This window comes from Lissotriton vulgaris, chromosome 5 (assembly GCF_964263255.1).
Source record: "Lissotriton vulgaris chromosome 5, aLisVul1.2, whole genome shotgun sequence".
Lineage (NCBI taxonomy): Eukaryota > Metazoa > Chordata > Amphibia > Caudata > Salamandridae > Lissotriton > Lissotriton vulgaris.
This window is the reverse complement of record NC_141693.1, coordinates 750,999,942-751,014,300: the sequence shown is the minus strand read 5'-3', so window position 1 is coordinate 751,014,300 and position 14,359 is coordinate 750,999,942. Positions and strand designations below refer to the sequence as shown.

Here is a 14,359-nt window from a genome sequence, read left to right as displayed (position 1 = left end):
GTTGAGGTTTAATTTTTGTGACAGAAGCATCGTGCCAGAATGAATCCTGCCTGCATATTTATCCACGATGATGCCACCGGTTGTGCCATACCTCTACTCAACTGGAGTACTTTCTACTGGCTAATCAGTAGGTGCTACCTCATTGGGTAAATGTATAGTGCTTTTGCTACACTACAGCTGCGTAAAGGCCCAGAAGAGTTGTCTCCAGTGACGTGTATCTCTGTAACTTTGGTCACTTGAGTGAGCTGGCCATCAAAAAAAAAAACGCCCTCGAGCGAATTTGCGAATTTTTCGGCAATTTCCTAAGATTCCAGGATCGCTAAATTCACAAATTTCGCGAGCGGAACAGATTTTGCGCCCACTGATGGGGAGGGCGTCCCTCTTTTAAATGATGCCACTAGTGCACCTTCTATACATCCTCCAAAATATTCCACGCAGAATATTGCTGTATTATTTTTTTATTTTAAAGATCAATGCTGAAGTAAGGCAGCTCTTATGGGACAGGGGAAGCTCCAGGATAGCACTTGGCAAGTTGCAGCGGGGAGTGTTCGAAAGGGTACTGGAAATACCCGATATCAGGAAATATTACTGGGCATCGCAGTTGGATACACTTACCGATTGGGTGTTTGGTGGGAGAGAGGGGCATGCTTATCGGGTCGACCACTATTCAATGGGCCGGAGGGGAACCCTGAGGCACTATTCCGTAAGAAGATGGAAAATAGACTAACAATGCACACACAAACGACGGTAAGGTATAGAGGGAAGCGACTAAGTTCTTTGGCTGGGAGGGCAGACTGTCTAAGCTGACCTCCATGTGGGACAGCGACCTTCTGTGAGAGGTGGGAAAATTACAGGGCTTCCGTCCGTGGGAGCTGCTGGGTACTGACCACTTAGGGGATATCTGGAGAGGACAAGCGATGGTGGACTTTGCGGACTTGCAGACCGAATACCAAAAGCCAGACTCAGAATGGTTCCAGTCCCTGCAACTGAAACACGCACTAATGACCCATATTCTTATGGGTGATCAGGTACCTGAATATGCGCCGCTTGAAGACTGGGTGCTGATGGACCTGATTACCAAAAAAATCATGTCCCTTATCTAAAAAAGATAATGAATAACAGTTCAAAGTACTTTATTCGGTTAAAAAATAATAACCATAAAAGCATACAAAGTACAAAATTCATTTACATTAAAATATTACACAAAGTAAAAAATGTAGATCAGTTTTCCTTGCGATCAAACAATAAAAAGTCAACACCTCCAGGAATAGTTACAAGTTAAAGGAAAAAGCAATTAAAAACGAAAGTTGAGGTTTGTTACATTTTGGCAAAGCGATATTGTACATCATACAAAAAGAATAATAACTGTGCATTAATGATTACTGATTGGGGCAATATCCTTGTCCTATCGGATCACCATATCTAAGCCAGGAAGTAGGTTTTGGTGATTATATGTGGGTATCTGCTGGTAGCTGATCGATACAGGGCCCCTCCTGTCCAACCTGTGGATTTACTCTACAATCCATCTTGTGGTTGGAAAATACGCAGTTCTGGGGTAGAAATCGCACAATTCCCGAGTTGCTATTGGCCCATCTCCTCTTTGTGGCTCCCAGCTACGCAGGTATGGGACGACCTGGTTATCCCTGAAGTTAACAATTACCAGGTCTCCGGCTATGGTCTTGGGTCGGACACCTATCCATCCCACCCTTCTCACATTTAGAATTCTTCCGTCGATATTAAATGGAAGGGGTCTGTTCTTCGTGGGCTGTACTTTGTTTTTAAGGTCCTGGTGACCTTCAATTTTTCCGATAGTGAGCTCAGGCACTCCCAAGAGGAAACACACGTAGGGTGCTGCCTCCTGTGGTAAGTTTATACATTTATTAATTGCAGCTAACCCCTCACAACTCATTCCTACTTTGTTCGACCCTGCTCTGGGAGCAGAGCTAGGGGCCATTGTCGATTTCTTGGGTACCTCCTTGCTTTTAAAAACGAATGGTACGGGATCCAGTAGCTGGCTCTGGACAATGTTGCCGTTTACAGTGGTGTCAAGCTTATTTGAGGGAACCATGCTCTGGGATTGGTTGTTTGGCTTGGTATTTTCATCTATTTTTGAAAGCTTTTCCCCAATTTTCTCTATCCTCTCAATAAGCGGGGATAGTAAGGTTTTGACCAGTTCTTCTAGATGGACCAGCAAAATAGAAGGTAAGAGGGATACAGGGGTTTCCGGTGTTTGACGTGCTTTGGGTGTCTCGAGGGTGGTAGTGTCAATGACCGGAGGGGGGCTTGAGTTTATTATTTGGTATTTCACTGGTTTCCCATTATGTTCCATACCTTTACATTTTCTGCTCTGGGAAGAGACCTGGGGATGTGCTGTCGCTTGAATGGTAGATTTATCTGTTAGTGCGATAGAAGTTTCCAGGGGACTTTTCTTGGGTTGATACAATTTCCTAGGCTCGGGGCTTCCAATACCAGTAGGGCACGTTGGGGGACCGGTTTGTTCAATTCCCTGCTCTCTAGGAATGTACCTAGTATTGCAAATTGCATTAAGTTCCCTAAGTAGTAAAGAGTTTGGTGAATCAGTGGGAATCGAAGGGGATTGTACGCAGCATGTGGTATCATTAGGAAGGCTGTGTTCTATTGTCTCAATGGCCGTTGTTACCCTTGTTATATACAGGTCCAGTGTCCCCTTAAGTGACCCTCCCTGAGAAGAAGATTGTTTGGGGGGCCCTTTAGGGGTCATGGTGCAACTAGCTTATAACCCAAAAGCACTCACCTATGTATGGGACCAGTAGGTATCTTAATCATCAATGGGGCTACTTGGAGAGGACAAAGATGTTCGTTGTCAGCCTCTAGATGATTAGTCTCTAGACAAGCATACCTTAGTTCATTACGTTAGTCCCGGAAGACCAGGATGGGTGTTCCGACCCAACCTCTTCTGGCCTCTGAGGGCCACAGAGGGACCGCCCTTTGCCCGGGCTTAGCCCCACGTCCCGCGAGGGAGGACTGTCGGTAATTTTATGCGCCTCCTGGAGCTGTGCTGTGGTCACATGGTTCCCGTGGCTGCTAGGGATTGCAGTCCCCTGTCCTGCACTCCACGCGGTGGCCGGCGCTTCCCCTGGTGGAAATGGGAGCGGGCAGAGGGCAGCGGGAGGCAGGCGGCGACCCCAGCAAGTGAAAGGGCGAAAAGGTCAGCAACTCTCCACCGGGCTCCCCAGCAGCAGTGGCAACAGGCAAGTCCAAAAAACGCTCCCCCCGCTCAGCAGGACTGTCGGTGATTTTATGCGCCTCCTGGCGCTGTGCTGTGGTCACGTGGTTCCCTCGGCTGTGGGGCGACTGTGGTGGAGACTTGGTATCGGTTTGGTGTGAGTTTGGTGGAGGCTCGCTTCTGACCCACTACTGCCTGAGGGGGGCAACAAGCGGAGCTCACAGGGGGAACCGTGGCAAGAAGACCTAGTCAGATTGCGGTCTTGGTCACTCCCTGGGCTCTTCAGCGGCAGTGCCCGTGCCCTTACCTCCCCCTCACCTCACCTCACAGCACCTCGTGGCACGTGTCCGTCGTCATTGCCGGGGGTCGGCCTGGAGTCCTGGAGGCACTGTCCCTCTCGGACCTTTCCTTGCCTCAGAAGCCTGGTTGCAGCCCTTCTCCCCTCTAAAAGGACGCCGAAGACGCAGGGGATCGCTGGACAACGCTGAAAAGGTGAAGATGCGGGAAGCACCGAGGCTCAGCTACCGGTTACCACACGCTGCTCGTTCCTCATTGCCCAAGGACCGCGAAGTTCGAAATTGCCTGGGAGTCCGGTGGTCAAAGTGCGCTCCCTGCAGAATACAGATGAGGGACACAGAAGAGCTCCAACCCTCCTTGCCTTCTTTCAGCGGCCCCGCAATCGCCACTCAGCCCCCTCGGCTCGACTCGGCTCAGCGAAGCCTCCACTCCACTCCTCAGCTCCTCAGCTGCTGCTCGCTCGCGTCTCACGTGACCTTCCCGACCTCTCGAGAATCCCCATCCACTTTCATGAAGTGCGCTCCCTGCAGAATACAGATGAGGGACACAGAAGCGCTCCAACGGTCCGTGCCTTCTTTCAGCGGCCCCGCAATCGCCACTCAGCCCCCTCGGCTCGACTCGGCTCAGCGAAGCCTCCGCTCCACTCCACTCCTCAGCTCCTCAGCTGCTGCTCGCTCGCGTCTCACGTGACCTTCCCGACCTCTCGAGAATCCCCATCCACTTTCATGAATAACACCCCTGACCCTTTGGGGCCCTCTTGGGCAATCCGGGAGGCATTGGACATAGAGGTAGGGGTCCTGTAGGCTGACGATTGGGAGGAGGCAATGTAGAGCTCCCAGGAAGTGGCCACAAGGGCTCCATCTAACCTCATACAGCTCCAAATCTTACACAGATCTTATATCACTAGGAAGATGCTGGAAGGTATAGGTCATAGCTACACTGATAGCTGCATGAGGGGGTGTGGTGGGGTGGGCATCTTTTTAGGTCTCGCCTACGCAGCGTGCATGTGCTACATCGGCAAAAGACCTTTAGAAATTGCTTTGGCTTTTCAACCAAAAACGTGCTCCGTTCCATTGCCTTCAATGGCAACGCGTGCACGTTTGGCGATTCCCTTGTGGGAGTGAGCTTTGACAAATGGTTCCGCAAGGGAAACCAGTGCCGGCCCCTTTCTCGCTCCCTGCTGCCACGTGAGGCGCGTGCGCTGGTTCTGATTAGTGCCTGTCAGTCAGGTGCGGCTTGGTTTCAGTTGCACACTAACAGTCAGCATTGATATCACCTGTAGATGTTCCACGTTATATTCAGGTTCAATGAGCGTTGGCGGATGGCATCAATCAGCGTAGCTGCCGATGCAACATACGTGTCTCACACTCTGTTCAGCCTCGCCCAGCCCCATTGTTGGGCTATCTGCAGTGTTTGTCAGCAGCCCCCGTTCGTGATGATGCACTCGGCCAGGGACAGACTGATTTGCATATAGCCAGGTTCTGAGATGGGATGGTGCAGTGAGATAAATAACGGTGATGGATCAAGCCCTGATCTTTGGACTGGGTAAGAGTGGTCTGCTTAATTCAGACACTCTGTTCATCACCACCCCCTTTTCTGAATCGTTTTTGGCCACTATAGGTGTGGCAGGGTATACTCAGACATGAGTCCCTTTCTCACTGCACCATCAGGATTCAAGCAAGCCGGGCCGAAGATGGCTGAAATGCAAGAAACCGGTCCCCGGTTGCTTGTCTCCTTTCTGGTGAAGAATTGGCTTGGTAATTTAGTCTGCCCTGTTCCCATGATGCACTGGGCCAGGGACAGACTGATTTGCATATAGCCAGGTTCTGAGCTGGGATGGTGCAGTGAGATAAATAACGGTGATGGATCAAGCCCTGATCTTTGGACTGGGTAAGAGTGGTCTGCTTAATTCAGACACTCTGTTCATCACCACCCCCTTTTCTGAATAGGTAACCATTTAGGCACTGGCTTTACTGGTCTTCGTGCAGGGCTGGCTGCACTGTGTTGTAGTTCCAAGAGCTGTACCACAGCCCCACATTAAGCAAGGATAATGAGGAAACATGCCCTGCTCCAGTTATATTCTATACCTTCAGTGTCTGTCTATATGCTCCCTACCTGCCCCTCAGTGGTACGTTTTTGCGTGGGTCGATTTTTGTTGCGGTTTTAGACCTATTGGATCCGTGACCAGTTGGGGGGGGGGGGCGGGGGGGGGGAGGCAGTCTTTTTGTGTGTTAACCATTTCATGTGGCAGTGTCAGCACAGCATTAATTTCTGGGTGGTGTTTTAAGGTTAAGATCAAGACTTATCTACCTGACGCCAGACTCCTGCTGGGCCTCCCTTTCGAGGTGAAGTGGTTATAAAGGAAGTCACCCAGATGGGGGGAACTTGACTAGTACGCTGGTGGACCTCTCCCCACTGCGCCTGTATTTTGCTCGCATTGTTATAGGGAGGTTACTGACCCTGGATGAAATCAGGCCACCGGAGATTCCAGGGCCTACATGTCTCTGGCCGGGGAAGGGCCAACTTGCCTGGTAGGAGGGGCAGAAGCCTAACCCCCAATGCACAAGAAAACGCTGCTGCACTTACTGCTGTGCATGGATGACATTGGGGATGCCAGAGACTCCAAGGCCCACATTTCTTTGTGCTGGTGAGTGCTAACGTGCCTGAGAGGAGGGGTAGAAGTCGGGCCAAGGGAGGGCCCAAATTTTGCCTGTCTGTGCTAGGAACGAGGCAGGGCAGAGCTTTACACCTAAGAAAAATTGTTGCTCCGAGGAAGGCATAACATCCTGATGGCTGTGAGTATCTAAGGTGGTGCAGCGATTGTTTGCTAATATAGGAAAAGGAAAGCAGTGGATATTGTTTTGGGCCCTGGGACTGAGCCAAAATCAGCAAAACAACATGCAGCCAAAAACGGTATTATAGCTGATATCGATAACTTAACTCAGGAGGGAGAAGAAATCTTAAGCCAAGGGGAAAACAGGCAAAGTCTCTGGGCGTTAAACCCAAAATCACCAATTTTTTCAAAGGGAAGGATAATAAAGATACCCTTAGCTCGAAAACCCATCAATCAGCCGCCCTTCTTGATCCTATAGTTCTTGTCAGCAAAAAGGCATATTTGTCAAGTAATTCTATCAGTCAATTAATGTTCATAATCACCCCTCCATTACTGAGGTATAAATCATCTGTTCAACCATTAGGACTAGTATAATATTTTCAAATTGATATGCTCCCCTTGTCAGTCTGATGAATGCAAGCCCTCCACCAATTATTCCCATTGCTGTATTTTCTTCACGCCCAGATTACATCAGTTTACTTATTGCTAACATGAGGAGTACCTGTAAGTAAAAAGAAAACAGGTAAATGCATATTTTTTGTTTTTTAAAGTGTACATGGAACTTGGAAGGGGAAGGAGAAAATTGAAGAAAAAGGGTTTGCATTTCTTCAATTTAGTTTGTTAAAACATAACACTCTGTACCACCGTACTGTGTAATACCAGAAAGGGCCTGCCCCCTCGCACCCAGGCTCCTTTCTCCTGTGTCACTTCATAACTTTACCACATAAATTAGAATGAGACATAAATTAGAATGTATGACAACAAAAAAGCAAAATGATGTGGGAGCTTTTTTAGGTCTCGGCCTAGCGTACACTGCGCAGCAGTGTCGCGCAGCTGAGATTTTATGTTTACAAGTATGGGGGCTTGAACCCGCCCCTCTTCTCCATTGGCTGGCTTCCTAAACGGAGGCCAGCCATTGGAAGAGAGGGGCATCACTCCGTTCAAGCCCCATCTTTTTCGGATTCGGGCCGTGTTTTTTGCAGTTTTAAACTCTGTGACGTCATCCGGCACTCAACAACAAAAACCACGCCCCAAATGCGAAAATGGCGGCGCTTTTTTGACGCCATTTCTGCCCGACGGCCGCTGGAAGAAGTCGAGAAGCTGCAGAGTCAACCGGTGAGTGCTCGCTTTTCTTGCCTCTCTTCCCTGATTGTGCCCGTGTTATTGCCTTTGTCCCCTCTGTTGTGCGTCTGCCCCCTCGCTATGCTTGCTCCCCTGCCCCCTCGTTGCTTGTGCTTGCTCTCCTGCCCCTGCCCCCTTGTTGCTTGTTGTGCCTCTGTGCCCTGCTTGTGATCCGTTTTTTGTGCCTCTGTGCCCTGCTTGTGTCTCAGTTCCCTGCCCTGCTTGTGATCCGGTTTTTCATGCCTCTGTGCCCTGCTTGTGATCCGGTTTTTCATGCCTCTGTGCCCTGCTTGTAATCCGGTTTTTCGTGCCTCTGTGCCCTGCTTGTGATCGGTTTTTCGTGCCTCTGTGCCCCCCTGCCCCCTCGTTGCTTGTGCTTGCTGCCCCCTCGTTGCTTGTGCTTGCTCTCCTGCCCCTGCCCCCTCGTTGCTTGTTGTGCCTCTGTGCCCTGCTTGTGCCTCAGTTCCCTGCCCTGCTTGTGATCCGGTGTTTGTGCTTCTGTGCCCTGCTTGTGATCCGGTTTTTGTGCTTGCTTGTGCCTCTGTTCCCTGCTTGTGCCTCTGTTTCCTGTTCGTGCCTCTGTGCCCTGCTTGTGATCCGGTTTTTGTGCCTCTGTTTCCTGCTTGTGTCGTTGCTTGTTGTGCCTCTGTGCCCTGCTTGTGATCCGGTTTTTGTGCCTCTGTGCCCTGCTTGTGCCTCTGTTCCCTGCCCTGCTTGTGATCCAGTTTTTCGTGCCTCTGTTCCCCGCTTGTGATCAGGTTTTTTGTGCCTCTGTGCCCTGCTTGTGATCCGGTATTTCATGCCTCTGTGCCCCCCTGCCCCCTTGTTGCTTGTGCTTGCTGCCCCCTCGTTGCTTGTGCTTGCTCTCCTGCCCCTGCCCCCTGGTTGCTTTTTGTGCCTCTGTGCCCTGCTTGTGATCCGGTTTTTGTGCCTCTGTGCCCTGCTTGTGCCTCTGTTCCCTGCCCTGCTTGTGATCCGGTTTTTGTGCCTCTGTGCCTTGCTTGTGATCCGGTTTTTGTGCTTGCTTGTGCCTCTGTTCCCTGCTTGTGCCTCTGTTTCCTGTTCGTGCCTCTGTGCCCTGCTTGTGATCTGGTTTTTGTGCTTCTGTGCCCTGCTTGTGTCATTGCTTGTTGTGCCTCTGTGCCCTGCTTGTGATCCGGTTTTTGTGCCTCTGTGCCCTGCTTGTGTCGTTGCTTGTTGTGCCTCTGTGCCCTGCTTGTGATACGGTTTTGTGCCTCTGTGCCCTGCTTGTGCCTCTGTTTCCTGTTCGTGCCTCTGTGCCCTGCTTGTGATCTGGTTTTTGTGCTTCTGTGCCCTGCTTGTGTCATTGCTTGTTGTGCCTCTGTGCCCTGCTTGTGATCCGGTTTTTGTGCCTCTGTGCCCTGCTTCTGTCGTTGCTTGTTGTGCCTCTGTGCCCTGCTTGTGATCCGGTTTTTGTGCCTCTGTGCCCTGCTTGTGAGCCCTGCTTGTGATCCGGTTTTTGTGCCTCTGTGCCCTGCTTGTGATCCGGTTTTTGTGCCTCTGTGCCCTGCTTGTTCTTCTTAGTTGCCGATCCAAGTTGGATGAGTAAGTAAAATGAAAACATGCAAACGCTTTGTTTTTGTTTTTAAAGTGAACGTGAAACTTGGAAGGGGAAGGAGAGAAGGGAAGGAAAGGGGGGCAATTTTCCATTTCTTCAATTTAGTTTGCCAAAACAGAACCCACTGTACCGTACTGTAATATCAGAAATAACCTTCCTAAAGCTAAATGATGTGGGAGGTTTTTCTTCTTCTTAGTTACCAATTTGAGGTGGATCACTAAGTAAAAAGAAAACAGGCAAATACGTTTTTTTTGTTTTTTAAAGTGAATGTGAAACTTAGAAGGGGAGGAGGGAACGGAAGGAAAGGGAAGCAACATGGGAGGGACATGGTTGAAGCAACACGGAGAACTCTGGTGGGAGGAGGCAACATGAGCAAGAATAAATGCATAAAAGACGGGAGTGGGTGTGTATGGGGGTAAAGAGGGTGGGGGGCTCGAGGGGAACACGGAAAAATTATGGGTGGATGTTGAAAAAAGCAACACAGGTATTAAATTAACAAGCATTGGCATAGCCAATAGGTCTCTCCTTTGGGACCGTATAAGTGTGTAGCCATGCATCAGTTGATGTTGTTGCACCAAGGATATTGTGCTGGATAACTAAACACTCATAAGGTCCCAAAGGCGCGACCTATTGGCTATGCCAATGCTTGTTTCATGTGCTATGGGACTCCCCGCTGCTGCGGCAATACTGCGAGATTTTTCGGGTGATGTCTGAGGTGTTGGGTCAGGAAGTCCAGCTAGATGTATGATGGCACATATTCTGTGTGACAGGGGCCACCCAATGGCCGAAATACACCAAAATATGGTTAATGATAGCCGGTATAGTGGCTAAACTGAATATTGAAAGGGGGTGGCGGCACAACCTCCAAAGGTCACAGATTGGAAGGCAGACCTCAAAGGGTGCTGTATAGCTGAAAAAGTGGTTTACCAAAGCCAGCGGGGCCCGAGGACATGGGTTAAAGTGTGGTGTAAGTGTGCACAGTTCAGAGGAATTTGAAGCATTATACTAATGTGCAGAGACGTCGGAAGAGGAGTCAAAAACACTCTCTCTAACTGTAATAATGTGTTTTTGGGCACGGAATCCTTGAAACTCGGTTGCATTGAGAGGACTGACTCGACCTGCAGTGATAAACCTACCTGCCTTTCTGACCATAACCTAATTTTTCTGTGTACCTACGATGTGTAGCTAAGTATCTGTTTACTACAAATCATTATTTTCAAAAAATGTGTATAAAACATTTTAGTGACTCTAATTGAGACTATGGATCAGAGTTGTAAGCTTAAGACTAAAGATTTTATTCAAGAAATTGATTTCTAAAAACAATAGTATGGGTTTTTCGGTCGCCAGACATTGGTTATACTCTGAGTGTGGAGAGATTGAGGCCTTGAAAGTGTCAGACGCTGATAAATGGGGAACTGTCTAGGTGCTCAGAGAGCAGAAAGAGAAAAGCTGAACATGGCATGAGGCAGAGGCATCCCCTCAAGGCACCTTGGGCCTCATTTATGAAAAGTGACGCATAGCTGCGTGAAAACAGCGATGCGTCACTTTTCATTGCACTTTTCTTGCGACACCAATGATGCGTCATATTTACATTATGACGCATCATGGCGCAAGGAGTTACAGATACATCATTATTTCTGACGTATCTGTAAGCTCAAAAGTGACACATTGCTGGAGTGTGTCACAAAAGTGACGTAACTCCAGCAATGTGTCCTTTCACATGGGGCAAGCCCCATGTGAAAGGGCCTGCGTCAGTCTTACGCCTGCTGTGAGGCAGGCGCAAGATTTTGACGCAACAGCATCCTAAAAGTGACGCAGTGAAATCTCATAGATTTCACTGCGTCACTTCTACAACCCTTTCTTGCGTCAATACACCCCCCTTGCATACATTATACCTGGTGCAGGTATAATGTGGCGCAGGGGTTTACAAAGTGACGCATCTACCTAGATGCGTCACTTTGTAATTATGACGCAACAAGGTGCATTTTTTACGCCACTGGTGCGTCACAAAAAGTGACGCACCAGCGGCGTAAAAGTGACGTAAGGGCTGATAAATGAGGCCCCTTAAGTTTGGAAACCAGAGTAAATCTTCTTTGGGACAGGACTATGGGCAAAAGGAGGATGTGTGCAAGGTAATTGTTTTGTGCTTGGCTGTGCTTGAGTGGGAGGGCTAAGGCCTTCTTATAACAAACGGATCTCTACAGATAGAAAACATAGGCTGTCATTAGAGGTTATCACGTGTCTTTTTCCTGTTTTTGAGATGAACTTTGTTCTCCATCTAAAGTATATTTGGGGCATTGAAGGTCACAGGGAATGTAATGCGATCGTGGATAGACTAGGTTTGGTGGGAGACTCCTCGGGATTAGAGATGGTTATACGATGTTGAGTTTGAACGCTGTGATTGTAGTCGAGTTTCATGGGAAGTTAGATGCCCCTCAGAACCTTTCAAAGTAAGAAATCATAATTCTGAAATATACAATCTGTTATTCCCCGAATACAAGAGGTTGGCAAAAAGTTGCGGACTTAATGGGGCAAGGGATAGACATGGAAAAACAGAGCCTCTGACCTTTACAGATGAATGTCTCAGAGACTGATGCTTGGGTATTATGGAACTGTTTTCTCTAGGTCTGAATGGGCTATACGCGTTGGTTATAGGCATATGCATAAATACTTTGGCCTCTCCTGGGCTGGAAGGCTCTGCAGATATTAAGGAACACATGGTCTCTCAGATCTGGATTGGTGACTGGGTTGTTACCTATATGTTAATATTCTTCGAGAATGACTTAGTGATACATAGCCTGTGATCTCTAAAACTGGTTTGCTGATGTGATTGCCCCTGGATGTGATGCATTTGCTTCTACCTCTGCAGTATGGGAAGAACCAGAGGGTCCGGATCCTAGTGGATGCTGAGTACACATACCTGAACCCTGCACTGACTCTCGTAACCATGGCAATGATGAAACTCTGCAACCAATCAGACCCCTGGATCTGGAACACCTACCAGTGCTACTTAAAGGTAAGCATCAAGTCTTTGGTGTAGATGCAAGAAAACGAGAATAATATAATAATAAAGCATGTGATGTGTGTGCAGAAAGTTATATAAAGTAACCCAGTCATACGACTCGGAATACGGTAGGTCACTAAGGAGTTTATTGAGGCTCCAGCTCGAGTGCTATATAAAATAATGTAACTCCAAAGTGAATTGCAGACTCCTCACTACGTACGATTGGGAGCGGTCTCTTACTCATACCCTGCGTGTATTGTCATGGCTTAGCTGTTACTCTATAACCTCCAGTGATATTGTAAGTATGATATGCCTAGTGTGGTGATGTAAAAAAAGTTAAAGGGTTACACCTGCTATTTTCAACTCAACTCCAGAATCAAGGCATTGACAGATGTTACAGGCACATAGCTCTCAACACGACAAAATTGTGGTTTTGTGACAACGAAATGCTAAATTTTAAATTAGAATTCTGTGGACTATTTATTGGACAGTTCACAGTAGAACCTTTGGGTTGAAAGTATATGTAGAATGAATTTTAGGAAAATGATACGTTTAAAGAGCTATTAAATATGAACACTTTACTGAAATCTACTCTTTTGAACTCCCCGAATGAAAAATGCTCACCGCCTTAGCTACAAAGCAGCCAATAGGCGACAGCTGTGTGTCTCATGATCCCTATTACAGCGCTGGCAACAGTTTTGTGTCAGCAGGTAGCCACCAACACCCAGTCACGGCTGCGTTCCTTCCAGCACAGGGACTCCCAAGACCAGGAGACTTTACAGCCACAGCTTGCTTCAAAAGTGCCCGCAGCACCTCGGTCGGTTTAGCCGCCAACGCCCGACCCTCAGCTGTGTTTCTTCCCACACCAGGACTATCAAGACCAGGAGCCTTTGCAACCACAGCGCGCTTCAAAAGCCAGAAGGGGTTGGAGCCCAAGTCTGGCATGTGACATATGCCATGAAATATGCCACAGCGTGTCATATTTTTTGAATATGTTGTTTCAGGAATAACTGTGTTAGAACCCCCCAGAAGTGGTAGTGGGTTATTTTAAAGACGTATCTTTCATCTGGGTTGACTTTAGAAACAAATATTTTAAAACTACAAAAACATATTAAATATTATTTGGAGTGTCTTGAACTCTTGCCCTAACACATGATTTTGTACTTACCACCACACCACTGAGTACCTTAATTATAACCTTTGACTAAACATTTTATGAGACTGTGCCAACACAGAAGTCTGTCTTCTATTTCCATTCTGTTTTTCTTTTACATGCCACAAATCTACACTTGATTTTCATGATTTATAAACAAATATCCCTTCTTTTCTTTCACTCTGGGACTTGCCCCATGCATTTCTTTTTCTTACACAACCATTCCCAAAGTCTCATTCCACAAATTAAGGTATTTCTTTCATAGCAAGCCTTGCCCCCCTTCCACATGCCACAGCACTGCGGCCGGTGTAGCCGCCAACGCCTGATCCTGGGCCGTGTTTCTTTAAGCATCGGGACTCCCAAAACCAGTAGCCTTTGCAGCTACAGCGCACTTCAAAAGCGCCCACAGCACAGTGGCACGGGACGCGCCTGGGCAAAGCCCGGGCCAAGGGCAGACCCGCCACGCCCGTTGGAGCCCAGAGGAGGCTGGGCTGAGCCCTCCTCTAATGTGGTTTCCTTGCATATTCTACAAAGGGCTCAACTTTGATCATGGTGAAGCGAAAAGGCTAAAATGTGTGATCAAGGAACTGAGGTGGTCAACACTTTGCACTCGTTCCTCTCAGGAGCAGCAGACATGCTATTGAAGGAGATAAAGAGGGCAGAGGGAAGGCTATCTGGTAGAGAGGTGAGATATAAGTACTTTGCATAAATGATGATTTGTTGCCCAGAGCTGTTGCTAGTACATCTGCCCCAGCCGCGGTTATGACAATGGACCCCAAAATTATGCCTCGTGGCACGGGTACCCAAGAGACCCATGACTCTCCTGAGGAACCACCGGTCAAAAGGAAGAGGGATGGTTGGCCCTAAAGACTGACCAAATTCACCACTGGAACTGGGGTGGGTAAGGGATCTCCTTTAATGACGACAGACGAGTCTGCGAGATCCACCCAAGAGCTGGATTGGACTGCTTCCCGCCTTTTGCAACCTAAAAACAACAGTTGGCCATGTCTGAACTGGGGTGGTGTGGAGTGCAAAAAACTATGGATTTAGGCCCAGATCTCTGTACTGGGGTGAATGTATGACATTGTTCTGCATTCTGTCCATGAACTGTGGTTTTTGCATTTGTCCCCCGAGTGGGATGAGTATGCTCAGACGTGAGTCCCATG

General features: G+C 48.3%; 1 protein-coding gene across 1 annotated transcript in view; it reads left to right on the top strand.

Annotated features, from left to right (window-relative positions):
• Positions 1-14,359, top strand: part of PRODH2 (proline dehydrogenase 2) — a 458,908-nt gene that overhangs the window by 224,025 nt on the left and 220,524 nt on the right. Inside the window, exon 6 of the mRNA XM_086922192.1 lies at positions 11,906-12,052. Within this exon, the coding sequence (XP_086778318.1) occupies positions 11,906-12,052 (147 nt within the window). The remainder of the gene's footprint in view (positions 1-11,905; positions 12,053-14,359) is intronic.